Genomic DNA, 27,525 nt, shown 5'->3' on the forward strand with positions numbered 1-27,525 from the left:
TTTTATTTTGCATGATTTTTTTCCATTTTGACTTATTTTTTCTAATGTACATTTGTAGTGTTTCTTTATATTTTTTATTTTTGAATTCGAATATTAATACCAATTTATTTAATTGACTTGATTTCTTGAGAACTGAAATTGATGGCGGGTTACATGGAAGTGTAGTACCGAATTATGTGGTGGCGAAACGGAATAGATGATATCGAAATAATTTAACGCGGTCACACCAACGTTAAAAGATACTTTTTCAAAATCGCTAAAAAATCATGAAAAAAAGATCTCATTGCAAAAATTCTCAAATCTGGAAAAAATTAAAAAAAAAAATTTCAATGGAATCGAATTTTAAAGTAATAGTACACTCTATTGACAAACTTTGTAAGGATCTTTAAACATTTGCTGTAAAAATCAGCGAACAAGTTGAAGATTTTTTCAATTTGTTATTCTTTTTTTTGTCAATTTTTTTTTAATTTGTATTATCATATTGAATTCAGTGGATTTTTTGTGAACCAAATAAAGAATAATTTTTCACTAAAAAAATGAAATAAGTGCGAAATAGGATGTTGACTGACATCTACCTTTCAACTCCAGGGCCTACATCGTGGTTCAGCTGGAAGATGCGAACACATTTAAACTCATTTCAAAGCGTGACAATGATCCGTCCAATGAGAGCTCAAAATGCAAAATTCTTTGGGAGAATAATTAGTAAAATACCAAATATAAAAGGTGCAAGATAGTAGAGCGAATGGGACTTTTAGTAAGAAAAGGTTTTATATCCTTCCAGAAATTCTTCCCAAATATTCAAAATACCTAAAATCGTTTTGCATAACTCACGGATAAGGAAACAACCCGATTTCATATTTATATAACCATCTATGATTTAAGCTATTTTTGGGGTCTTGGCCACTTTTTTCATTTTTTGACCCTTATTTGACATTTTTGTTTCCAAGGGGGTAGAGAACCTCTTCGCATAAAATTTGAAATTTTCAGAGTAGGGCCCATATTGGTATTGACCACATTCATCAATTGATTTGGCTAAAAAATTTTATATATGCCACCCTAGGGTAGGGAACCATCATACAGATAATTGCCACATAGGAATTAATTTAAGTAAAGTCCCCACATTGGAGTATCCCCAAGTCCACTTTCACATCTAATGTGTGGTCAGAAAAGAAAATTTTGTATTCTATTGAATTTGTAACCCCCAAAAGAATATTGGTTGGGAACGTAGATTTGGGATGTGCATCTATATGAAATAAATTGTGGAAACATGAACAAATTACAAATATAACAAAGTAGCACGGGACCGAATATTTGTTGAATCATCATTGAATTATCCTATGATGAAAATATGGACTTTAAGGGGTCTCCAACTTACAATTTAAATGACAAATAAAATTAAATCCCATCTTATCATTCTGCCCTCAATTATGAGGTGGATAAAACTATTTTTACTTATTTAAATCACGCGAAAAGCTATGACATGCTATATTGTTGTGCTATATTTTTGATTTGGCCTCTATTTGTCATCTTGGATTATAAGGGGTTGAAGAAAGTTTTCAATGTAGGTCGATGTTTCGGAGTATAAAGAAAGTACCTCCTAATTTAACCATATTTCAAAGAATTTGGCTAATAATGTTTATTAGTGGGGGGAGAGGTTGAAAATCTTACTGCTCATTTGACTGAAAGATTTTGCTACGATTTTTACCATATTAAAAATAAATTTGATCCCTTATATGGCGATAAGATTGATATATACTTTTTAATAGATTTGTATAGCACATCCACATAGTTGAAGCCCACGGTTTAAATATTGAAGCCCACAGCTTAAAAATGGGTACAGGTATTTTAAAACACTTTAAATCGACCTGTACGTGAACACTTATATCAGTCATATCTGTGGATAATTATGCTTGGGAAAATGTGCATAATAGACAAAAAGTACGGGCCGGCAACGCGGACCGGGCCAGCTAGTAATATTATAAAAAGCATTTCTTTCAGCAATCCGAGACTATTATAGTCCCCGGGAGAATATATTTTTTAATAAGAGGCAAAGGCTTCCTTTATCCTTTCTTCCACCGGGACAATAAACCACTTATAGAGCCTCTCTCCACTCCTCCAAAAACCCACTGTCCCCTTTTAAATTTTCTCCTTCCGATTTTACTCTCGTATATTTCAACGGGTTTTCCTGGGGCACAAAGCGGCACCGTGCCTTGTCTATAAATAGAACAGTGTGGTTTGTTTGTTCGGGATACCGTAGTATTTTGATAAGCCTGGCCATTTTGCAACAACAAAATACTACGGTATCCCGAACAAACAAGCCACACTGTTCTATTTATAGACAAGGCACGGTCGACGAATGGGTTTTTGTTGTAACAGACAAAACCAACTTACATGGTTATGCTACTTCGTTCAGGTTGAACGAAAGCATAACAAGTGGAGAAAGATGTAAATGTTTATAAGTGCGGTTGTAAGATTTAGAAGACTTTCCAAAATAATTTTAGTTTTATTTAATTCTTTGGTTCCTCTTCTATTGAGCTTACGATCTCGTCACTTGGGTAAAAAATGTTTTTTGTCATAAAGGTACCGTCCGCTATTGTTGAAGTTTTCATCTATAATTTGGCATCAATTTAGTTGACCCACATAATAGACCCATTTTCGACTTTTTGGGGGTTTTATAAAAAATCCGGGTCCAAAAATCGATAATTTGACTATAACTTCCGAACCGCTTTAAATAACCCCATCATGTGAGCACTTGTTGGATATTGGATACATACGGACACTATAAACTATAATGATATTTTTCTTTGGCAAGCGGTCGCCAAATACTACCTCCTTACATCGACTTTACTCCTCAACCAAGATTTCTTTTCCAAATTTCAAGTTTGTAACTCTAACAGCTCAAGGGAGACGCTGCTCACATGCATGGCCAGACCAACTACAAGATTATAAATTTTTTACTACGATAATCGATTTTTCCTTCATGATATCGAAACAATTGCAAAACTAGTAGATTCTTGCAGGTTCTGGAACATTGCAAATAAAAATGTAAATGTATTCCCAGAGAGCATTTAGACAAATTATCGTATGCTAGATTATCTGATTTCGGCATTGAAATGACTTATATTTATTGTGTTATCGCTCAAAAAATTCAAAAGACTCGATCATTTTACATTTTCATGAAAAATGTCAACAAGTTATTGGCCTACAACTAGACAGAGGTGACAGGTGTGCCGAAATAACGCATTTTATTATCGACCCATTGAGTGGGTGTAGATTACCCAGCCACACATTCTTGTACTTATCTGTCGATCCATTAATTGTTATCTTTATATGACACATAACTACGTGTTATAAAGAGACGTCTTTGTTTACCAATATTTGCCGTATTTTTTAAGGAACATTAGTAATAAAAATTAGAACTTCAAAACCGGAAAACATCCGTTCAAAGTACATTGTTGCAGCTTGGGGGAGTCAATCCACTTCAAAGCTGTTGTAAATTACTTGCAATAGAGCGAGATTATTTTGACAAATTGAAGAAAAGGATGGCACTTATAGAGGTTTACGTTTATAGTTTACGAGAACAATTAAGATCAGAAGAATCTACAAGAATTTTGTAGCAACCTATGATTAATTTTTATTTATTTTTTAAATCTATAGATAATACATATGTATATCCTTACAGACTAATTTAATTAACATATATACACATCAATTGTAATAGAAATGTATACAGAGTATATTAAATATTTAATTGAAATATTAATTTCCTTTTTAGAATACATTTATTTTCAGATAGATCAATTAAATTGTATAATTTATTGAATTAGATAACTAAGCTATTTGCACCGTTATACCTTTTATATTTGAGTACTTTATAGTTGTAGGTAGATCACTAATAAAAAGGAAAATAAAGAACAAAATTTCCTCTTTAAGTTCACAAAGCGAAGCAACAAAAATATGTGTTTTAAAAATTTTGCAGCAGGATATTTTGTAGCCTGTGACGGGCCCAGAATTGTAGAAGTACAATTATAAAATGTGAAAAACAAAAATATATTTATTCCCTCAATTCCAGCACAATAATTTGGGTTTTTCTGCATATCCAATGGAGCGCGAAAAACTTCCTTTGACATACGAAAATTGGCCACAAACTTAGAAAAATACATATTTTATTACTTTAACAGCCTGTTCCACGATTTAAAAAGAAAAAGCTAGCTACTCAGTTTCGTATCAGAATGCGTTCCACTAACATTGGTTCCTTCTTTCGCAGAGCCTTACGTGACGCAGTGTAGCTAAATATACCTTTTAAAAATTAATCGCGAATTTAAGCAGAAAGAGTACCATAATGACTGATTTAAACGCGAAAAAGCAATAAAAAATGCAACCATCCGTAAGCGGGATCTGCCTGAACTGACAGTTCGCTTGTAAACAAACAAATTATTAATAAACAAACAAAAGTGATTGTTTTTAAATTATTTGATTATTTTGTGTTCTTAAAAAATAAAAAAACGAATATTTCTGTAGCCCTATACTTTATGGATGTGTGGAGGAGCTTCAAAATGTACCACGGAGGCATTTAAGAGATGATTCGAATTTATTTGAAGTACCTAACAACCATAGATATAAAAAAATTGTAAAATTTAAAGATTTTTTATTAATACCCTCCACCATTTGCTACAAACTTGGCAATTTTCAAAAAAAAAAAAAAAAATAATAATAATAATAAAATACGTTAAATATTCTGTTAAAATCTTAAAATACCGACGATGTGGACCTGCATAGGCAACTTTTGTCATAAGCTATTACAATATTCAAATGCGAAACTTGAAAAAATCTGTTTATAATGTAGCCAAAATCATCAAAATACCGAATATAGGGAGGTACCATGGGGGTTATAAAACGTAGACCTGCACACACAATTTTCTAGCATAGGCTGTAGTAACCATTACGAACTTCAAATACAAAATTTGAAATAATTCCGGTGAATAATGTCGCTAAAATCATCAAAATGCCGAATATCGGAAGTACGGTTATATGGGGGCTATACGAAGACGTGGACCTGCACAGACAATGTTCTGTCTTAGGCTGTAGTACCCATAACGAACTTTAAATACCAAATTTGAAACAATTCCGGTGAATAAAAACAAAGTGGCGAAATATTCTATGGAGTGATGACACGAAGGCCAATTTATTTGGTAACGACACAGAAAGGAATATTCATCGATCGAAAGAAAGAAATTCCATGTTAGATTAAACAAGTAAAAAAACATTAAGTTCGGCCGGCCCAAACTTTTAATACCCTCCACCTTAGGGTAAAATACACATTAGAAGAAATGTTGCAAAAATCATCAAATTACCGAATATCGGGAGGTACCGTTAAATGGGGGATATACCAAATCATGGACCCATACATGCAATGTTTCGCCACCGGAGCTGGAACCATTTATGACCAACAAATACCAAATTTCAGATAAATCCCTGAAAAAAATGTGGCAAAAATCATCAAATTACCGAACATCGGGAGGTACCGTTATATGGGGGCTATACCAAATCATGGACCCATACACGCAATGTTTTGCCACACGCTCAGGGGCCCGTTATGACCTACAAATACCAATTTTCAGACGAATCCCTGAAAAATGTGGCATAAATCATCAAAATATCTAATATCGGGAGGTACCGTTATATGGGGACTATAAAAGAACGTGGACCGATATATCTCATTTTCAATACCAACCATCCTAGACACAATGCAAATTGCTCTGCTAAATTTTGGCGCTCTACGTCAAATAATGTGGGCTGTATCGTGATTTCAACAGACAGACGGACATCGTTAAATCTACTAAGAATTTTATGCTGATTATGAATATATATATATACATTATGGGGTCTAAGACGAATATTTAAGGATGTTACAAACGGAATGACAAAATTAATATACCCTCCTTTCCAAGGTGGAGGGTATAAAAACTGCTTAGCACGGGTAGGAAATATCAATATGAGGGGTGGTTTTTAGTGGGAAGGTGGATGTCCGATACATCTAATCGAAAACATGATGAATCGATTTGTGTACAAGGAAGTATTGGAAACTGTAATGCTGCCATATGCGGAGGAAAATTTTGCCAGTAATATGAAAGGTTCAGCAGGAATATGACCCAAAACACTCATCGAATTTGGTGAACGCATGGTTCCGGGATATTAATTTGAAAGTTGTTGGGTTGCCAAGCCAGTATATTGATATTAATCCCATTGAAAACCTTTAGGGGAGAACTGAAGAGACAAGTTTCGAAGCTTCCATGCAAAAATAAAAAATAATATCCCGTTATAGCCCTACCGACATTTTACATCTATGCCTAAAAGAGCCGAAGCTGAACAGTATTAGTCGATAGCATGGTACAAGGAATGCAGGGTAGGCTAACTTTGAAAAAATTGCAAGTATATAGGTCTACCTGTTTGGCTTGTAATGTCAGAATCACTATCAAAACAATAAAAAAGCAAAAAACTTGTTGCATTGATTTTGAATAAATAATTTAAAACCGGGAAAACTGAATGAAAGGTCAAATTTCTTTTCAAAATCATGTTCTATATATCTCTTATGGTTTATTTCGCGACAAAAACTGTAGACTTTGTCGATGCATATGTTGCAATAAGCATTTTGAAAACACCCGAATTTGAATATTTTCTGAATTTTTTTTTTATTATTGAAAAGAATACGCACACATAAATAAATGAAGTTGACATAATAAGCCAGAAAAAAATTGAAATCATATGGTAGTTCTGGTCGATAGTTACTGAAAAAAACAAACACGAACGAATTATTGCTTACACCTACTTATTTTCCACTGTCCACTTGAAAATAATGAATTTCTCGAATTGGCGATATTTTATGTTGTTTTTCCATTACAATTACAAGTCTAAAGTATTTTTGATTTCATCTATTCTATAAACATTTCAGAAGTATTAAATAAACTAACAAAAAAAAAAAAAAACAAATAACATTTTTAAAACAAAAATTGCGCACATATTATTCTGTCCACATGTGTATATCAAATGTTTTCTTGGCCAAGCGTAACAGGCTTAACTGTTTAGTTAAATACGGGAGCCAAAAAGTTAATACAATAACACCAACATTACATACGCACATATTTACATATTTGTTAACTTCTAACTAAATACACAAACTTATTTTGAAACTAAATAAACAAATATTAAAAGAGGCTCCAGGTGTGCCACAAATAACGTTTTATTGCCAAGAATATTTGATTCATTTCATTTGATAATGTCCGCCAACCACCCCATGCTCATGGACTCATAGAGCGTCCATTCTTATCGAAATTTGGCCATAAATTGTTGATAGTCTAGTTAAATGAATTTGGCAACACCGAGCAAAAGTTTTTAAGGTTGGTGTTAAACAAATCTTTGAACGACAAAACAATTGTTAAGTCGGCATTCTTGCTGCGGTGACTTTTAAATAGTTCGATATGTACTTCAGCTTACAATTTAAGTGCGAATTAATTGCTTGCGAATTTAGAGTCTCTATCGATCGATAATCAGTTCTATTTTTTTGTATTGTATTGACATTTAGATGCCTAAAGCTCGGTGGCATGCCAAATCAATAACAACAATGATACAGTGGTTTCTATTTACCTGCATCAACATTAGCTGCGCATTGGCCTTTGCAGACCAAAAAAACTTTTTTATGCCATTTTTTTCTGAATCCCTTTATTTGAATTGTATTTAAGTGCCCAATCGATGGCTGCACATTGGACATTCCTGCCTCGAAAATTTGGTAATTTTTTTTTAATTTGGTTACAAAAGTTGTATTTATCTGCACAAGAAAATTTTTTGCAAACTCAAAGAAGACACTAAAACCATAGACAAATTAAGGTATAGACTAAAAAGTTGTCTCATCTGTTATCTTCGAAAAAAGTGTTTCAATAGATGTCGTTCATGCTGTAAGAGAGGTTCAGTAGACTCACTCAATTCTCTCACTATACAAAATATTGAATATTTTTATGATACTTTAATATTTATCAACTAAAAACGAAACAGTGACTTTGTTTACATTGACATTACCCAACTATATCGTGAAATATAAAAATATAGGACTTAAATAGCAGAAAAATGAATAAATTGTTTTCGAAGTCGAGTGACTTCACTAGCCCTGAGTGACTTTACTGGCCCAAGATCAACCATAGTGACATCTGGCGGAAGGGGTAAATTTTAAAACTTTTTAGTCTATACCTTAATTTGTCTATGGTTATGCTGGATAAAACACCACTGATGCTCAAATACATATGTTGTGATTTTGTCTCTCTGAGTTTGTCTATCCATTGCTTACCCAGCGGATTTTTTAGCACATACATCTTTCATCTGAGACCAATGACAATGTAGGTGCGACCCATCGAAAGCCTGTATACAATTTTTACTTACATTTACACAGCGATGGCCTAGGCCGTCAGACGAGTCCGAAATCTACCGACAATGTAAGCGAATGTTGGATGGGTCCGAAATCGGCCGACAACGTAAGCGAATATTGGATGGGTCCGAAATCTATCAACATTGTAAGCGAAGGTTGGATGGGTCAAATTTCATCAACATTTTAGATTGTGGAACTTAAATTTCAGATGTTTTTTATTAAAATATTCGTATTATAGAACAGCGTTTTCAACCATAAAATATTCTTATTATAATGAGAAATAATGCATAAAAAAAAAATTCATATAACTTATTCAAAAGACGTGGGAAGAAACAAAGCTTAAACTAAAGGAAAAAAATTAAAATTTTCCAGTTTTTTTATTGTAGGATGTTTATAAGTTTAAATTCCTTAAACGACTTTTTATTTTGGGTACCATCATAGTTGTAAGATATTATTATAGAAATGTCTATAATATTGCAGAAGTTTTTAATAAGTCCATCTGGCGAAATTATAATTTTTATTATACTAACCTGAAAAAAATTAAATTATTATAGGATTATAACGGAGAGATTTTAATATTCTTACATATTTTCCAAAATCTTCTACAATTTTGGAATGCATGGAATTATCATTTAGTACAATATCATTGTTTTCCAAACAGTCCGTCCTCAACTGTGCATTTCTTTTTAAATTGTATGCTTCCACTTTCTTTAATCTCTTAAATTTCTACTTCTGAATCATACCATTTTATTTAACTTATTTAACACACAACACTTACTATATTATTATTTTATTAATTTACTTTATTCACTTTTTTTCAATATACACAACTTGCACTTTCAAAATCACTTCACAGAATAAAATTTTGCTTTAAAAAAGAAAGAAGCATCAAAAACGAATAACGGTACAACACCGGCTGCAACAACACACACAAAAAAAATACAAAACAATACAAAGGCATCCGATTCAGATGCAAGTGCGATGGACACATTTTATTATATTTTGTTTTGTTCTTTAATTCTAATATGGATTTTGTTCCACAATGTAATAGCAATGCGACTCATCCAAATCGGATGCTAGTTGTATGCTATAAACCACTTTTATTTCATTTTTTCCTATTGACAAAGTAGCATACATTTGGATGGGTATTAAATTGTAATGGCGAGCGGACTGCTGGGTAACTACTTTTGATGAGCTAAAAGAGAACACTCTTTTGTTTGAAGTTTCGATCACGCTAATGGAGAGCATTGCTTGCCTAGACAATTCATGAGAATTATGAATTATTTATTTTATGTTAAATTATTGTGTTTAATATAATTAAACCACTTAATAAATGTATTATAAACTTTAAAAGATTCCCCATTGATTTTGGCTGGCTATTACACGTACGTAAGTAAAATAAAGATTGCTGCTTTGTTGTGCACGAAGAGAAAATTAAAGATACCTGCACTTTTTGTGCACGTAAGTAAAATTAAAGATACCTGCTTCATTGTGCATATAAATGCAATGAAGCTACCTGCATTTTGGGCATTGCTGCACAAGATGTCGTGTAATTTTTGATTGTGCAGGTAAGCAAAAAATACTGTATAGCAATTGGGAGTAGACAGATTTCAGCGGCTATGTCCGTTCAAATTAATGGAGAGCATTGCTTGCCTAGACAATTCATGAGAATTATGAATTATTTATTTTATGTTAAATTATTGTGTTTAATATAATTAAACCACTTAATAAATGTATTATAAACTTTAAAAGATTCCCCATTGATTTTGGCTGGCTATTACACGTACGTAAGTAAAATAAAGATTGCTGCTTTGTTGTGCACGAAGAGAAAATTAAAGATACCTGCACTTTTTGTGCACGTAAGTAAAATTAAAGATACCTGCTTCATTGTGCATATAAATGCAATGAAGCTACCTGCATTTTGGGCATTGCTGCACAAGATGTCGTGTAATTTTTGATTGTGCAGGTAAGCAAAAAATACTGTATAGCAATTGGGAGTAGACAGATTTCAGCGGCTATGTCCGTTCAAATTACGGACAGGGTGTTTAACTACTTTAAACACCAATTCTTTCTTAAACAAAAAATTGTTACTAAATTGATATATTGGTCTAATATAAGAAAACATTGTAGCACTTTTTAGAGAGCATCTTATGGTCAAAAATGTACTCCTAAGAACGCTGTAGGAAATTGGCATAGTAAATAACTACCCTGTATAAAATGTCAATAGAGAATAACTACAGGGTGAGATAAAAATGCAACTAAGTCAAGTGCCATAATTTTTAGATTTTTTTTTTTAATTTTATTGAATGAAAGCAAAAAATGTGGGAAATTGCATCAAATTTTAGAATAAGTTTAGATTTTTTCGAATTGGTCACCTTTGGCACGAATTACACACGCTGCTCGAATATTGCTCTGCGGTATTTTGGTCCATTCCCGTCGAAGCACTTGCTTAAGGTGATCGACACTTTGGTATTTTTTTTAGTGCCAACCTTGCTTTCAAAAATACTCCGGACACAATTCTTGGGTAGCGCGTGTTGAGGCCTGTTGGAATGTCCAAGGTCTGCGGCCAAAATGTTTGCATGCCCAAGGCTTTAATACACCCTCCATAATATTTTCGCGATAATATTCGGCATTTATTCTGATGTCACGGTCGATTAATACGAGCGGAGAGCGACCATCGGCTGTTATGGCGGCCCACATCATCACCATGGCCCGCTCTTGAGTTCTGTTGACCGACCTAAGGTGAATATTTTCAGCTGACCTCTTTTGGTTGTTCACAAACTGCTGGACAACGAATGTTTTCTCATCGGAGAAAACCAAATCCGGCAGTTCACCACTCTCGCCCAACCGAAGCAGCTCTTTGAGTCTATTTTCTTTCAGTTGCGGTGTAAGATCTTGCATTTTTTGGAATTTCAATGGCTTTACCCCAAGTTCATTTTTCAATATTTGCCGAATGGAATATTGCGATATGTTCAGCTCAGGAGCCATTTCAAACCATTTCTGCTGATGTTGCTGTTTTTTTCTTCGTCCACTTCCTTGACGTCGGGCTACGCTACCAGTATCACGGTAACGAGCGAGCCAGCCAAACACAAAGAAGTCACACTATCAGGCTTGAATTCTATCACGAATAACTTTTTTGTCTGGAAAATTCTCACCAAAATGCTTTTGTACGCTTGTAAACAATACAATGAGCTGTCACTGGAATAATTTTAACACTTTGAAATGACAGCAGTCTGAAGTTGGTTGCAGTTTTTTCATCTAACCCAGTATGAAGGAGCATAACAGAGCATGGTATAATTATTACAGGCAACAACAAGTCCCAGCTGATTTGACTCTATGGTAATACTAGTGTCAAACTCGATATGACGTTTTGTGATTTAATTTCATTTCTTGATATACATAAGGTATACTCTTTATTGATAAAAAAATTTCACTGCAGGGCATGTGAGAATATTTTTTGCCTAATAATAGAAAAAATTGCCGTTGTACTTAACGAAACGCCAAAGGCGATGGTTCGGCAACTTTTTTGCGGTTAAGGAACAACGACACCACGTTAAATAATATTTTCGTATATTTCATGTTTCCTAAAATTGCAAAATGTAGAATACTTTATATATGTATGCTGTTTGGTTCCAACTTGAAAGGGATGTTGCCTTTTCCGCGATTTTCTAGCGATTGCTTGATGTGTTGAGAGAATTGGACCTACAGCTAAGAACTATACATTCATTAACAATAAATATTTTAAGAAGTATTCTTCTGCATTTTCAATTTAATAATCCAAATTCAAAAAATGTATATTTTTGAAATTAAATTAATTTATTGGAAATTAATTATTTTGTTTACATTTTTGGACATATAACCCTGAAACTTGTATTTCGTACAAAAACAAATTTGTATGTGGTTGTTGTTACGATTGGTGTAAAACAACACTTGCTGTTACCTGTATTATTCTACCATGATAACAGAGGTGGAAGTTTCATACTGGGTTAGATGAAAAAACTGCAACCAACTTCAGACTGCTGTCATTTCAAAGCCACAACCACTTATTCTGTTTATACCGCGCATTTTGTGCTAGGCTAAGAAGTTTCCGAACTGCCTTCGGAATACGATAACCGGAATTTTTGTTTTATGATATTATGCAAATGTCATGGTAGAAGAATATAGGTAGATGCATCAAAGCTTGTAGATGCAAATTTTAAAATTGTTTTGTCAAAAAAGGTTACAATATGCATTTCTCAGCAATCTTTACAAGTTTTAATAATTTTTCATTCAACATTTTCAATGACAGTTCATTGTCCCAGCAGCTGTGTCGAAGCGACTACCTGTATTCTTCTACCATGGCAAATCTGGTAGATGCTGGCATGTTCTTCAACCAAGCAATAACCTGTGCCCTAAAAATGCAACTCTGTACTAGAGTTTTACTATATCAATAGACTTTACATATGACACATAACATGAATGAAACGTTGGGAATTTCTTTCGCACATTTTCGGGTAACTTTGTGGTTATTATTTTTCATTTTTTTTTCTATATTATACTATTATATATTTACAATTAGGTAAATGTTAACAAGATAAATGACAAAAAATTCAGAGTTTGGTACGTCTATTTGAAATCAGGTATTCTTTAATTAATTGTACCATGCCTTATAGGATGACATTGTATCATGGTATAAGAATACAGATAGTCGCATCGACACAGTTGCATTAAAATTATACTTCGAAAAACCAAGCCCACTCAAACCCAACCCTCACGATATTGATTTCTTAAACTAATTTCAGAATACATTTGATTGTGGCTTATATTAAAAGCCTTACAAGCACTACACCCAACAGTGTGAGCAAGGACAATTTGAAAATAGCGCCCGAATTGCACTCGGTATACAGGCAAATATCACATTTTTCCAGATTCACGCCTACATTGGTCTCAACAATGTCGCACGCAGCCTGCGAAGGCAGTGTAGCCACGCAACCCTTTTTAGTGATGGATTGGCCACCCTCTATTTGAAAGAATGAAAGAGAGAGAGAGAGAGAGAGAAAGAAAGGGATAAGTTTAAGAATCACATGTGTGGAAATACAACATACCTTGATATTGGACAGTGTAACAGGCAAATCGATCGTCTGTTCCTGGTGGGCTAAGAGGATTTTTTGTGGTAGCTATGGTTGAAGGTGGCCTAGTGGATGAACTAGCGGTGGTTGACTCTGTAGTAGAATCTGTTGTTGGTGTTGGCGTTGATTCTGGGGGTGGCGTTGTAGATCCGGCTGTTGGCGTAGATTCAGAAGATGCTCTTGTTGTTGAGTCCGAAGGTGGTGTTGTTGTTGGTTCTGAAGGCGTTGTTTCTGATTCTGTAGTAATTGTTGTAGAATCTGTTGCTGGTGTTGGCGTTGATTCTGATGGTGTTGTTGTTGTAGATTCTGAAGGCGTTGTTGTCGTTGATTCCGAAGTAGGTGGTGTTGTAGTAACCGTTGTTGTTTGTGTTGGCGTTGATTCTGGGGGTGATGTTGTAGATCCGGCTGCTGGCGTTGATTCAGAAGATGTTGTTGTTGTTGAGTCCGAAGGTGGTGTTGTTGTTGGTTCTGAAGGCGTTGTTTCTGATTCTGTAGTAGTTGTTGTAGAATCTGTTGCTGGTGTTGGCGTTGATTCTGACGTTGTTGTTGTTGTAGATTCTGAAGGCGTTGTTGTCGTTGATTCCAAAGTAGGTGGTGTTGTTGTTGGTTCTGAAGGCGTTGTTTCTGATTCTGTAGTAGTTGTTGTAGAATCTGTTGCTGGTGTTGGCGTTGATTCTGACGTTGTTGTTGTTGTAGATTCTGAAGGCGTTGTTGTCGTTGATTCCAAAGTAGGTGGTGTTGTAGTAACCGTTGTTGTTGGCGTTGTTTCTGAAGTTTTTGTTGTCGTTGATTCAGAAGTAGATGGTTCAGTAGGAACCGTTGTTGTTTGTGTTTTAGTTGATTCTGGGGGTGATGTTGTAGATCCGCCTGTTGGCGTTGATTCAGAAGATGTTGTTGAGTCTGAATTAGATGGTGTTGTAGGAACCGTTGTTGTTGTCATTGTTTCTGTCGCTGATTCTGAAGTAGGTGGTGCTGTAGGAACCGTTGTTGCTGACGTTGTTTCTGTCGCTGATTCTGAAGTAGGTGGTGCTGTAGGAACCGTTGTTGCTGACGTTGTTTCTGTCGCTGATTCTGAAGTAGGTGGTGCTGTAGGAACCGTTGTTTCTTTATTCTCATCCGAAAGAGCCCTTGCCCGTATTACGTGCGATCTGTAATTCCTACTTTCTGGCGTCGACGGCGTTGTCGGAGTGGGACCAGCTGTTGGTTTTAAAGCATCGTCAGTCACCGAACATGTAATCAATTCCATGGTATCCTTGGTACCACAATTGTCGCCATGACACTGATAACATTGGAAGTCATCGCCAAAAACTGTAAATTATACCGAAACGAAGTGTAAAATTTATGGCATTAAAAGGGAACTAAACGCAGATGTAGCGAAGAAGAATAATCATAAAAGAAAATATAAAAATAAAGGAGAGGGTACATAAGCAGCTTGGCATCATGGCTAGGCATATTAATGTCAAACCATAAGGGAAAACGACGGCAAGATACGAGTACATCTCTTAATGGTCAAGTCAATATACATTATAAGAATATGCTGCAAAATGGGTGTCCGAATTCAGCCGTGTTGTAGAATATAGCAATTTGAGATTGCGTTTTTTTGTCTTCATATCATTATCTTTTACCTTTTGGATGATATATGGCTAATTGAAAAATGTGAAGAAAATTGGTAAAACCACGAATTTCGGAAGGTACCATTTTATATGGGATATACACAGATGTGGACCCTATTTTTTTACAATTTTTTAAAATTCCATCGAATAATTTTGTATAATTCATCAAAATATCGAATGCCGTTAGATACACTTATATAGGATTTATTTTATATAGCACTATTTGTCAACACCAAATACCAATTTCGTTAAGCAATCCATTTGGCAACTCTGTTGTGTGAAAATTATTAATATTACTAGCTGACCCGGTCCGCGTTGCCGGCCCGTACTTTTAGTCTTTAAAGCATAATAAATCACAGATCTGACTTATGTAGGCGGCACAATTTTGATTATAAGTAATGACTTGATTATGAGTATGGAGTCATTACTCATAATCAAGTCATTACTAAAATTATAAAATTATAAATTATAAGACATTACTAAATATAAATTAATATTCATGGGAAAAATTATAAATACCGTCGGTTTTAGATATTTTGAATAGCCTGATCTTATTTTTCAGCTATAGGCTTTAATTTGAGTGTTAAATACCTATATGATAAAGAACAGCTATAATAGCCCCATGTGAAAATTCAGCTCAATTTTTGATATTGTAAAAAGCATTCAAATGAGCTATAATTTTAAATTTGTATTTCCAACGTTTTAAATCTCGTACTGCGTGGTATTCAGTTTTGTCCAAATCATACTTGAAGGCAGAATGTTGTCAGAATAGCCAAAAAAATACTCTTTTGCTCCGATTACCGTAGGATGGGCATTAATTGTTTGTCATTTAAATTGTGCGGTGGAGATCCAATAAAGTTACTTTATAATTTCGTATTTTTTTTCATGTTTCTGCCACAATATCCGACTGAATGAGTCCAAAATCTACGTTCCCAACCAATATTCTCTTGGGGGTTACAAATTCAATAGAATATCAAATTTTCTTTTCTGACCACACATTGGTTGGGAAAGTGGACTTGGGGATATACTAATGTGAGGACTATACTTAAATAAATTCCTATGAGGACAATTATCTGTAAGATGATTTTCTACCCCAGGGTTTTTTACCCCAGGTAGCCTCAAGACTAAGATGAGCACTTTTCCGAAAAATAAAACTTTATTTAAAGAGGTTTTCTTCCCCCTTAGAAACAAAGATGTCAAATAAGGGCCAAAAAATGAAAAAAGTGGCCAAGACCCCGAAAATAACTTAAATCATATAATGGTGATACCAAAACGTGATAATTTTTTGCAAAGATGGTTTCTTCTTAAATTATCAACATAAGCTAAAATTAGTACGAAAAATATGGTTAAAATGTAGAATATACTTGAAATCGGGTTGTTCCACTATCAGGGGTTATGATCCATATCATGATCTGCCAAAGCGATTAAAGGTATCTTTAATGTTTAGGTAGAATTTCTATTTTACGTTCTTTATAGTCGGTATTTGACTGATTGCAGTCCCAATGAATTTTGCATTTTGTGTTCTCATTTGACAATTTATTGTCATATGAAAGAAGCAGGCCCACTTTTTGAAATTAACCCAATAACGCTTCTTCGGTCATTTTTGTTTGTTTAAATGTGTTCGCATCTTCCAGCTGAAGCACGATGTAGGTCCTGGAGTAGAAAGCATTTAACATCGCATTGCGCCCTCATTTCATTTTTAATATTATTCATTCAGAATTCAAACCAATAAAAATATGTACACTTCAATATAGAAAAAATAAAAAGAATCTTCAACTGGTTCGCTGATTTTTTTGCGGCAAATTTTTAAAGGTCCTTACGAAGTTTGTCGGTAGAATGTACTATTATTTTGAAATTCGATTCCATTGAAAAATTGCCGATTTTTCCCGATCTTAGAATTTGCATATAAAGCGACAACGGATAAAATTGTTATTTATAGATTTTGTGTATTTATTGGGTATTACGAATAAATACATAAAATCTATAAATAACAGTTTTATCCGTTGTGGCTTTATACTACCCAAAAAAAACCTACACATCATATTAGAATTAAAAAAAAACACTACAAATGTACATTCGAAAATAGTAAGTCAAAATGGAAAAAATATGCAATATAAAACATTACTATTGTACATTTTAAAAGTCAAAATGAAAATGTTCAAATTTCACATTTTTACGCGATTTTTTTGGATTTTATTCTTTTCTGCCAAGAGGCAATTCCGAATTTGTCTAAATCGTTAAAATCAGACCGGCGGTCTTTATGTTATAAGAGTAGTAACTAACACAACTTTCTTTTACATATAGAGAGATAGATTTAAAAGTAGGCGCGTTCCTCAGCCCCTAAATAAGTACTTAGGGTTGAATGGAAAGCCAACAGCATCTCGTGTAATAATTCTCAAACCGATATCTTCACTATTTTGGCAAATATAAAGATTTTAGATAAATCGTAATAGTGGGCGTAAAAGGAGGCGTGGCCAATATTTTTTCTTTAAAAACCTAACTCGGGGTATGACGAACGTTTGTACAAAAAATTATGCAAATCGGTCCAGCCGTTTTCAACTGATTCCGTTACCAACAAACAACAATTGATTTTTATATATATAGATTACTAGCTGGCCCGGTCCGCGTTGCCGGCCCGTAGTTTTTGTCTATTATGCATATATTCCCAAGCATAATTATTCACAGATATGACTGATATAAGTGTTCACGTACAGGTCGATTTAAAGTGTTTTAAAATACCTGTACCCATTTTTAACCAGTGGGCTTCAATATTTAAACCGTGGGCTTCAACTGTGTGGATGTGCTATACAAATCTATTAAAAAGTATATATCAATCTTATCGCCATATAAGGGATCAAATTAATTTTTAATATGGTAAAAATCGTAGCAAAATCTTCCAGTCAAATGAGCAGTAATTTGGAATTTGCTGTATTTTGTATACTACATAATTGAGGGCTGAATGATTTAAGAATAGCCAAAGTTAGTTACTTTTTTAAACCCATTAGCAACTTAGATTGTGCATTAGAGTCCTCATAAGTCCCCCTAACCATGTCAGTCTGTTTGTCCGCCAAAAGGTGGACTTGAGAGGGTATTATAACATGGATAAAAATTCTAAAATTTGTAGATATGTTGAAATTTTAGTGTAAGATTTTCACCCCCCTAATACGCATTATTAGCCAAATTCTTTGAAATGTGGTTAAATTAGGAGGTACCTTCTTTATATGGGAACTACTCCGAAACATCGACCTACATTGAAAACTTTCTTCTACCCCTTATAATCCAAGATGACAAATAGAGGCCAAATCAAAAATATAGCAGAACAATATAGCATGTCATAGCATTTCGCGAGATTTAAATAAGTAAAAATAGTTTTATCCACCTCATAATTGAGGGCAGAATGATAAGATGGGAATTAATTTTATTTGCCATTTAAATTGTAAGTTGGAGACCCCTTAAAGTCCATATTTTCATCATAGGATAATTCAATGATGATTAAACAAATATTCTGTCCCGTGCTACTTTCTTATATTTGTAATTTGTTCATGTTTCCACAATTTATTTCATATGGATGCACATCCCAAATCTACGTTCCCAACCAATATTCTCTTGGGGGTTAAAAATTCAATAGAATACAAAATTTTCTTTTCTGACCACACATTAGATGTGAAAGTGGACTTGGGGATACTCCAATGTGGGGACTTTACTTAAATAAATTGCTATGTGGCAATTATCTGTATGATGGTTCCCTACCCCAGGGTGGCATAAATAAAATTTTTTAGCCAAATCAATTGATGAATGTGATCAATACCAATATGGGCCCTACTCTGAAAATTTCAAATTTTATGCGAAGAGGTTATCTACCCCCTTAGCAACAAAAATGTCAAATAAGGGCCAAAAAATGAAAAAAGTGGCCGGCCAAGACCCCAAAAATAACTTAAATCATAGATGGTTATATAAATATGAAATCGGGTTGTTCCCTTATCCATGAGTTATGATCGATATAAAGACCTGCAAAAGTGATTTTAGGTATTTTGAATGTTTGGGAAGAATTTCTGGAAGGATATAAAACCTTTTCTTACTAAAAGTCCCATTCGCTCTACTATTTTGCACCTTTTATTTCAATATTGGTATATTACTTATTATTCTCCCAAAGAATTTTGCATTTTGAGCTCTCATTGGACGGATCATTGTCACGCTTTGAAATGAGCCCCATTAAGCTTTTTCGGTTGAAAGGTAGATGTCAGTTAACATCCTATTTCGCACTTATTCAATTTTTTTAGTGAAAAATTATTCTTTATTTTGTTCACAAAAAAAATTGACAAAAAAAAAGAATAACAAATTGAAAAAGTCTTCAACTTTTTCGCTGATTTTTTACAGCAAATGTTTTAAGATCCTTCCTTACAAAGTTTGTCAATAGAATGTACTATTACTTTAAAATTCGATTCCATTGAAAATGTTTTTTTGATTTTTGCAATGAGATCTCTTTTTCGTGATTTTTCAGCGATTTAGAAAAAGTGATTATCTTTTAACTTTGGTGTGACCGCGTTAAATTATTTCGATATCATCTATTCCGTTTCGCCACCACATAATTCGCTACTACACTTCCATGTAACCCGCCATCAATTTCAGTTCTCAAGAAATCAAGTCAATTAAATAAATTGGTATAAATATTCGAATTCAAAAATAAAATATAAAAAACACTACAAATGTACATTAGAAAAAAGTAAGTCAAAATGGAAAAAAATCATGCAAAATAAAACATTACTATTGTACATTTGAAAAGTCAAAATGAAAATGTTAATATATCACATTTTTACGCGATTTTTTTGGATATTATCCTTTTCGGAGAGTAGACAACTCCGAATTCGTGTGAATCGTTAAAATTAATCCAGCGGTTCTTAAGTTATAAGCGTAGTAACTAACACAACTTACATTTATATATATAGATTATATAAAATTAAAAAAATATTTTAATTTGTGTTTATGTTGAAATAATTGTGGTGAAAATATGAATTATCCTTTTGATAACTATACATATCCCGAAAGTATTTATTGATGTGTATATGTTTGTGTTATATGCAAAAGTAGTCCTGGAACAGTGTTGGCATGTTTGTTCGGTGTACCGTAGTATTTTGTTGTTGAAAGTAGGCTTAATCCGACTATTGTTGTTTTCATAAAAACAACGTTTGTTTATTAGTGGAGAACGATGGTAATGTTTACCAAGGGGTAATGCGGGAAACACCTAGGTTTCGGAAAGAGCCAACAATCCTCATTAGTTCCCTTGTCTTTTGTCTGGGATATTCTCCCTGCCTTACCCCCTGGTAAACATTATCAACATTAACAATAAACAGACGTTGTTTTTATAAAAATAACAATAATGGGATTAAGCCTAACTATTCTGCAACAACAAAATAGTCCTGCCTTAAATATTATTTTGTCTAACATGAAGTATATTTTTATACCCTCCAACTTGAAAAGGAGGTTATATCAACTTTGTCATTCCGTTTGTAACATCCCAAAATATATTTGTATTGTATCTAGGATGATTGGCATTGAAAACAAGTTAAAAAGTATCAATCGGTTCTGCCGACAGACTAATACCCTCAGCCATTGTTCGATTATTTAAATATATTTTGACTCCAGTTATGATTATTCAAACTGTTGACCCTCTATGGAGTGGTTTCAGAGGGAATGGATGGTAACTTGGTAACAGGTTGGTAACTTCCTTCACTTTACATGGTACATGTGAACATTTTTAGAAAATGTTAACATGTGCGTGAGGTACCAGGTATAGTCGACCGAAGTATTCCATTTTCATATTTCATATAATACACATAAATATATTGGTGTTGGAAAAACAAGTAAAAAACATTAAATTCGGCCGGGTCGATCTTTTAATATCCTCCATCTTAGGGTAAAGAAAACATTAGAACCCATTATGACCAACCAATACCTATTTTTAGACATATTCGTGGGAAAATGTGGCAAAAATCTTCAAAATACCGAATATCGGGAGGCACCGTTATATGGGGACTATACCAAAACGTGGACCGATATATCTCATTTTCAATACCAACCATCCTAGACACATACAAATTGTTCTGCTAAATTTTGATGCTCAACGTCAAATAATGTGGGCTGTATCGTAATTTCAACAGACAGATGGACAGACAGACAGGCAGACGTACATAGTTAAATCGACTTAGTTTTATGCTGATTATTAAAAAAATAATAATAACTTCTTGCTAACCTGTTATCGTGCGGAGACTAACTACAAAACTATTTGGTCTCGAATATCACATCATTGCCTTCTCAGAAACGTGGCTTAAGTCATCAATTATATACCGAATACAGGGAGGTACCTTTATATAGGGGTTATACGGAACCGTGGACCTTTTATAATCAATTTTCTGTCATAGAAGGTGAAAATCATACGAGGTAGTAACAACAATTTTTTATACCCTCAACCATATGTCCGATGTCCGTCTCGTCTGTCTGATGGTTGGTGGGTGTGCACGATAACTCTCGAAGGGAGTATCCGATTTGGTCCAAACTTGGCATATCATAATATTATTACCAAGCTTAGATCGAGTTCGGAGATGTGCAATATCGGTCCCCTCCTTCTGTACCTCCCCATAATAGGCCGAAATTAAAAAGAAATATTTTACTGCACAGAAAGAGAGTCAATAATCCGATTTTGCTCCAACTTTGCAAATCCTAATATTTGGCCCAGTTCTCGGTCAGGTGCGAAAATGGACAATATTGGTCGACTCCATCAAGTACCTCACCCACAAAGGATCAAAATTTTGAATAATTACAACTCTTATAAAATGTGATGTAAGAGACCGATTGTCTTAAAATTTCACACATCCCAATATTTTTATAAACTCAAGATTTGGTGTTAAAGGGTCAAACTTTTGAATTTATATGAAACTCATAAGACGCGAAATTAACTTCCGATTTCATTCTTACTTGGCACATCTCCATATTTCCATAAACACAAGATTTGTTATATAGATGGAAAGTATCGGTCCACTCCTTTTGGTACCTGCCCACAAAGAGTCAAAATTTTGAATAACCAAAACGATCATAAAATCCGAAATAAAAATCCGGTTCTCTTCAAATTACCCACATCACATTATTTTTATAAACCCAAGGTCTGATGAAAAGATGGGATATATCGGTCCACTCCTTCTGGTAACCCCTCACAGAGAGTCAAAATTTTGAATATCCACGAAGCTCCTAAAATGCGAAATTAACATTCGATTCCATTCAGACACAATATTTTCATCGACATAAGGTCTGTTATAAAGATGATAGAGATCGGACTATTTCTTCTGGTACCACCCCCACATAGGGTTCAAGGTTTTGAAAAACAAAACGCTCAAAAAAGCGAAATAAGCATCCAAGTCTCTTCAAATTTCACAAATAAAAACATTTTTGCTGACACAAAATCTGTTCTGAAGACGGTATATATCTGCGAACCCATTTTGGTACTTTACTCACAAAGTGTCAAAATTTCCAATACTTATATCTATCATAACTCTCGACACAAGTCGACGATTCTTTACAACTTGCTATATCTAAGTATTTCTCTCAACCAGAGACCTGAGATGTATATGTAATATATGATTTCGCATAAAATTGGTTATAAATTCTCGCTTGTCTTTTAATTTTACCCATACCAATATTGGTATCTGTATTAGATGAAGTATGAAAATGGAAACAATCCCAAGTACCGAATTTGTAGCTCAAATCATAAAAATACCGAATATTTTAAGAAACAGTTAAATGGGGACTGTACCAAAACTTGGATCTATATGGACAGTTCTCTTCAAGAATGTTTCCTACATACTGGGAACACAAGTTGTCCGCTTACAGTAGATGAGGTTTAAAATTGTGACTTAAACCCTTAAATCGTATCTTAATGGGTACTTCAACCTATGGCAAACTATTTCGTATGCAGGTCCACGTCTTCGTACAGCCCCCATATGACGGTACCTCCAGATACACGGTATTTTCATGATTTTTGCGACATTATTAACCGGAATTGTAACAAACTACGTATTTAAAGTTTGCATTGGATACTACAGCCAATGCCCAAAAAATTCGTATGCAGGTTTACATTTTCGTATATGCCCCACATAACGGTACACCGCGATATTCGATATTTTAATGACTTGAGCGATATTATACACTGAAACTGCTTCAAATTTCGTATTTGCAGTTCGTAATGGGTACTACAACGTATGACAAAAATTTTCGTAAGCAGGTTCACGTCTCCGTATAGTCCCCATATAAAGATTTTCAATTAAGTGGTAGTTTTCGGATTGTTTTTTTTTTTTTTAATTTCCAAGTTCAAGTGGTGGAAGTTATTTAAAGTTCGGCCCGGCCGAACATAGCTACTTTTTCGATTGCTTTTTATTGACAACAAGCAATATCGAATTAAAGCAATTTTGTTGAAATTAACGGAGATTAAACTACGACGGCTAAACCGTTTGATATATCGGGTTAATTATGTGCTTTAAATACGACTAAAACGTGTTTTCTCTTTATGATTATTTTATTGAATTCAATTTATTATATTCTCAGTTCAATTTCTATTTTTTTAAATCTTTCAATCTAATTTACTGTTCACCAATAACGGCATTTAAAAATGAAATGCACCTTGATTTGCCATTAGAATGACAGAAATTAACCACACAACTCGAAACAGCATTTTATTTCCACCGATTTGTATTATTTATTAACTTTTATTATTATAATCAGTGTTATTCGTCTTTTCTTCGACGATATTTCGACAATGAATTTTCGATTGCAACTAAATTCAAATATTTCGATTCCAAAGCATTTGGGCCACAATCATTGAATGCCGTTGATACATTTAGAGAACTGCAATTAAAACCCCAATGTAAAATATTGGGGAAAATATCGACGATAAGGGGCAAAGATAACCGCGAGCACAAAAACAAAGGCATATTCGAACGAACCCAAGTCACCCATAAATCCCCAAGACCAATCGAAGGTATATACGCACTTGTTGGCTGTTGCAAGGCAATGCTTCCTAATAATTTTGGCCAGAGTTAGGCAATTCTTTTGATATCTGATAATTATTTTCAATAGAAATATTTTTCAGTTCTGATAAGACGAACCTCCCTCCATCGAACAAGAGTGCAATCATAAAGATTGTTTATATATTTCCTGGAATTTCGAAAATTTTATTAAATACTATTGGACCCGGGGAACTTCATCGTGCACTTATTTAAGGTATAGTAAAATAAATCATTTGACAATGGGTGCAAATTAATTTGTTGATGACAAGTAGATGTTTTCTCATCACATCTAAGAAAAATCGAGATAAATTTGCAAATGAAAATAAGGTATTTATTTATTTTATAATTCCTTCTGGTCCTTCAAATTGTGGTCATATAGTCACATTTGTTAACCCAATACACGTTATCGAACTCTTTTCTCCATTTACACATCACATCCAACATCTTTTTACTTCTTTAATCTCACTATCTTATTTTAATATCTCTCATCAAATTAAACTCTCTCTCACTCATTTTCTCTTCCTCACTCTCATATATCACTAAACCTGTTGCTCTTTAATATTCTCCAAATTTGCTTTTATTATATTATTGTTAATTGTTGTCAACTCACAATATTACTTGCTATTAAAAAATATGATTATAGTATAAACAAGTAAAGATGAAGCTAAGTTCGACCGAGCCGAACTATTTATACCCTCCACCATTCGGAAGGAACTTGAAAAATGCCAAAAAAAAATTCCGTCGAAAAATACGTTCAAATGAAAAACTTTTATATGGTGGTTATACGAAGACGTGGTGCTGGATAAGTAATTTTTGTGATAGGCTATAGTAACGATTCCGAACTTAAAATTTTCTCTGAATAATGTTGCGAAAATCCTGGAAATACCGAATATCTCGGGGTAGTGTTATATGGGTACTATACTAAAACGTAGAACTATGTAGAAAATTATCTTTCAGGGGGTAAAGTGCTCAGAGGGAACTCCTTGCGTGGACTATTCGATTGAAAAATGTGGCTAAAATCATCAAAATACCCAATATCGCGGGGCACTATTGTATGGGGGCTATACCATATCGTGGTCCTATATAGACAATTCTCTTTCTGGGGGTAAAGTACTCACAGAGAACTCCTTGTGTAGAATTTCAGACAATTCCATTAAAAATGTGGCTAAATTCATCAAAATACCAAATAACGAGAGGTACACTTATATGGGGGCTATACGATATCATGAACCGATATAGCCCATCTTCGAAGTTTACCTGTCTGCAGACAAAATACAGATCGGTGCAAAATTTTAGCTTCCTATATTTTCTCGTTTTGACTCTGATCAAGTTGACGCTGATCAAGAATATATATACTTTGTTGGGTCTTAAATTATTATTTCGATGAGTTACAAACGGAATGACGAACTTAATATACCCTCCAAACTATGTATGGTGGAGGGTGGATAATCATATCATTTTACTGTCCGTTTCGTTTGAATAATAACATTAATTTAATTTTCATAAAAATTACAAACGGCAAAATCGATTTAACTTCTATTTTATTTAAATTGATAAATTTATTTAAATCTGTTTTATTAAATCATTAACACAACCTGATTTAGTGAACGGCTGTGAAGTTTGTTTTAAATCCCCCATAGCTTCTGATTAATTCCATTTAAGGTTTATGTGACACAAAAGGCAGCCGATATCTATGATATTTGCTATCCGATAACAATTTTACAATAACTTTCAAAAAAAAAAAAAGAAAATCGCCTTATCAACCACCCACACATAAATGGTGACCCTCACATAAAATTTCAAGATTGTGCTTTCAGCCGTTCGCTCTGGATGTTGAATGTCAGTCAACTGCTTATCAGTCTGATACATATGTCAGTCAAACGCTTATTTAAATATGTATGTTTGTAATAGACGACAGGTAAAACGAAAGGTCATGCCAGTCGAAAGAAAACCCAACAATTTGTCTCTTATGGATAAATTAAAAGAAGGCAAATATTTTGTCTATGACTGAGGTCGCCATCCCACTCAGGTGCACCTAGCTAACAAATTTTTCCGAGAACTCCGACTTTAGAATTTTCCCCGAGATTTCTTTTTTATTCTCTCCACCATTCTATGGAGGAAATACTACCCTATAACATATATATATACTGGATCAGCTGAAATTCTAAGTTGATTTAGCAATGTCCGTATGTCTCTTTGTTGTAATCACTTTATCCTTCGAACAAATTAAGAAAGAAGGCTAAAATTTTAAACACATGTGTATTTTGTAGGGAGATTAAGTTCGTAAATGGATCATATCGGTCCACGTTTTCGTGTAGCCCCCATATAATGGTATCTCACGAAATTCGGTAGTTCATGATTATAGCGATATTATAAACCGGAATTGAATTGATAGTTGAAATTTGTTATGAGTACTACGGTCTAAAACAGAAAATCGCATACGCAGATCCACGTCTTTGGATAGCTTCCATATAACGATACCTTTCGATATTCGGTATTTTAATGATATTAGCGACATTATTAACCGGAATTGTTTCAAATTTCAAATACCAATATTCGGTATTTCATGATTGTAGTAACATTGTTAACCGGAATTGAATTGATAGTTAAAATTTGTAATGAGTACTACAGCCTATAACAAAAATTGCATTGCAAGCCCACGTCTTCATATTGCCCCCATATAACGATACCTCCCGATATTCGGTAGTTTGATGATATTCAGAGGAATTGTTTAAAATTTCGTAATGGGTCAGTATTTGGACATTATTCAAGTTCATCCAAAATGGTGGAAAGTATTAAACATTTGGCCTGGCCGCTGCTTTTCTACTTGTTTAAAGCTAGGTTTTCGTCACCTCAAGATGAAGTATCGGCCCGGCCGAACTTAACGTTTTTAATTGTTTTAAACTGTTTTTAATTTTCTCTTACCGATGTGTCCTGCTTGAGTTACTTTAAATTATATTAGAACACTTTTGTTATATCTTTTTTTATATATAATATAATTGTTATTGTTAAATTAAAACTCCAATCTATAACCATTTTCGTAGGGGTTTCTTAAAAGCTACGTATCCGAGGATGTCACAATCCTAATTAAAGTTGACATATTCACCTTGGTTTGTCATTAATGCGACACAAATTACCAAAAACAAAATTCGAAACTGCATCTTATTATCCACTCCTTCGATTATTGTATTTTTTTCTTTTCCCACACTATACAACGTTGAATTGTCAATTGCAACTAAATCCAAATAAGTTATTTCGTTAGCTTTTCTTCGTTTTTTAGGCTAAATTCATAAATTGCAGAAAATTGCAATGGAAAAAAATCCCCAAGTGAAATT

The 27,525-nt window shown here is 33.8% G+C and overlaps 1 protein-coding gene across 2 annotated transcripts; it reads right to left on the reverse strand.

Moving 5' to 3' along the window:
* Positions 1-12,177: 12,177 nt before the first annotated feature.
* Positions 12,178-27,396, reverse strand: LOC101901613 (mucin-2). Of its 2 annotated transcripts, none has more exons than XM_059131217.1 (3): positions 27,297-27,396; positions 13,501-14,832; positions 12,178-13,415 (listed from the first exon to the last, which is right to left on the reverse strand). In XM_059131217.1, exons 1-3 carry the CDS (start codon positions 27,349-27,351, stop codon positions 13,216-13,218), a joined length of 1,587 nt encoding a protein of 528 aa, XP_058987200.1. In that variant the 5' UTR covers positions 27,352-27,396; the 3' UTR covers positions 12,178-13,215. The 2 variants fall into 2 exon arrangements, with proteins under 2 accessions (XP_058987200.1, XP_058987203.1); XM_059131220.1 differs by lacking the exon at positions 27,297-27,396 and adding an exon at positions 23,805-23,974.
* Positions 27,397-27,525: the final 129 nt, after the last annotated feature.

Source organism: Musca domestica, unplaced genomic scaffold (assembly GCF_030504385.1).
Source record: "Musca domestica strain aabys unplaced genomic scaffold, Musca_domestica.polishedcontigs.V.1.1 11, whole genome shotgun sequence".
Lineage (NCBI taxonomy): Eukaryota > Metazoa > Arthropoda > Insecta > Diptera > Muscidae > Musca > Musca domestica.

Excerpts from the sequence above, each read along its gene's own strand:
- LOC101901613 (XM_059131217.1), bottom strand. The coding sequence starts at position 27,351 with ATGCAGTTTCGAATTTTGTTTTTGGTAATTTGTGTCGCATTAATGACA. Across the intron at positions 14,833-27,296 it reads CGCATTAATGACAAACCAAG|TTTTTGGCGATGACTTCCAA; the intron begins GTGAATATGTCA and ends TATAATTTACAG. Across the intron at positions 13,416-13,500 it reads TTACACTGTCCAATATCAAG|AGGGTGGCCAATCCATCACT; the intron begins GTATGTTGTATT and ends TCTTTCAAATAG.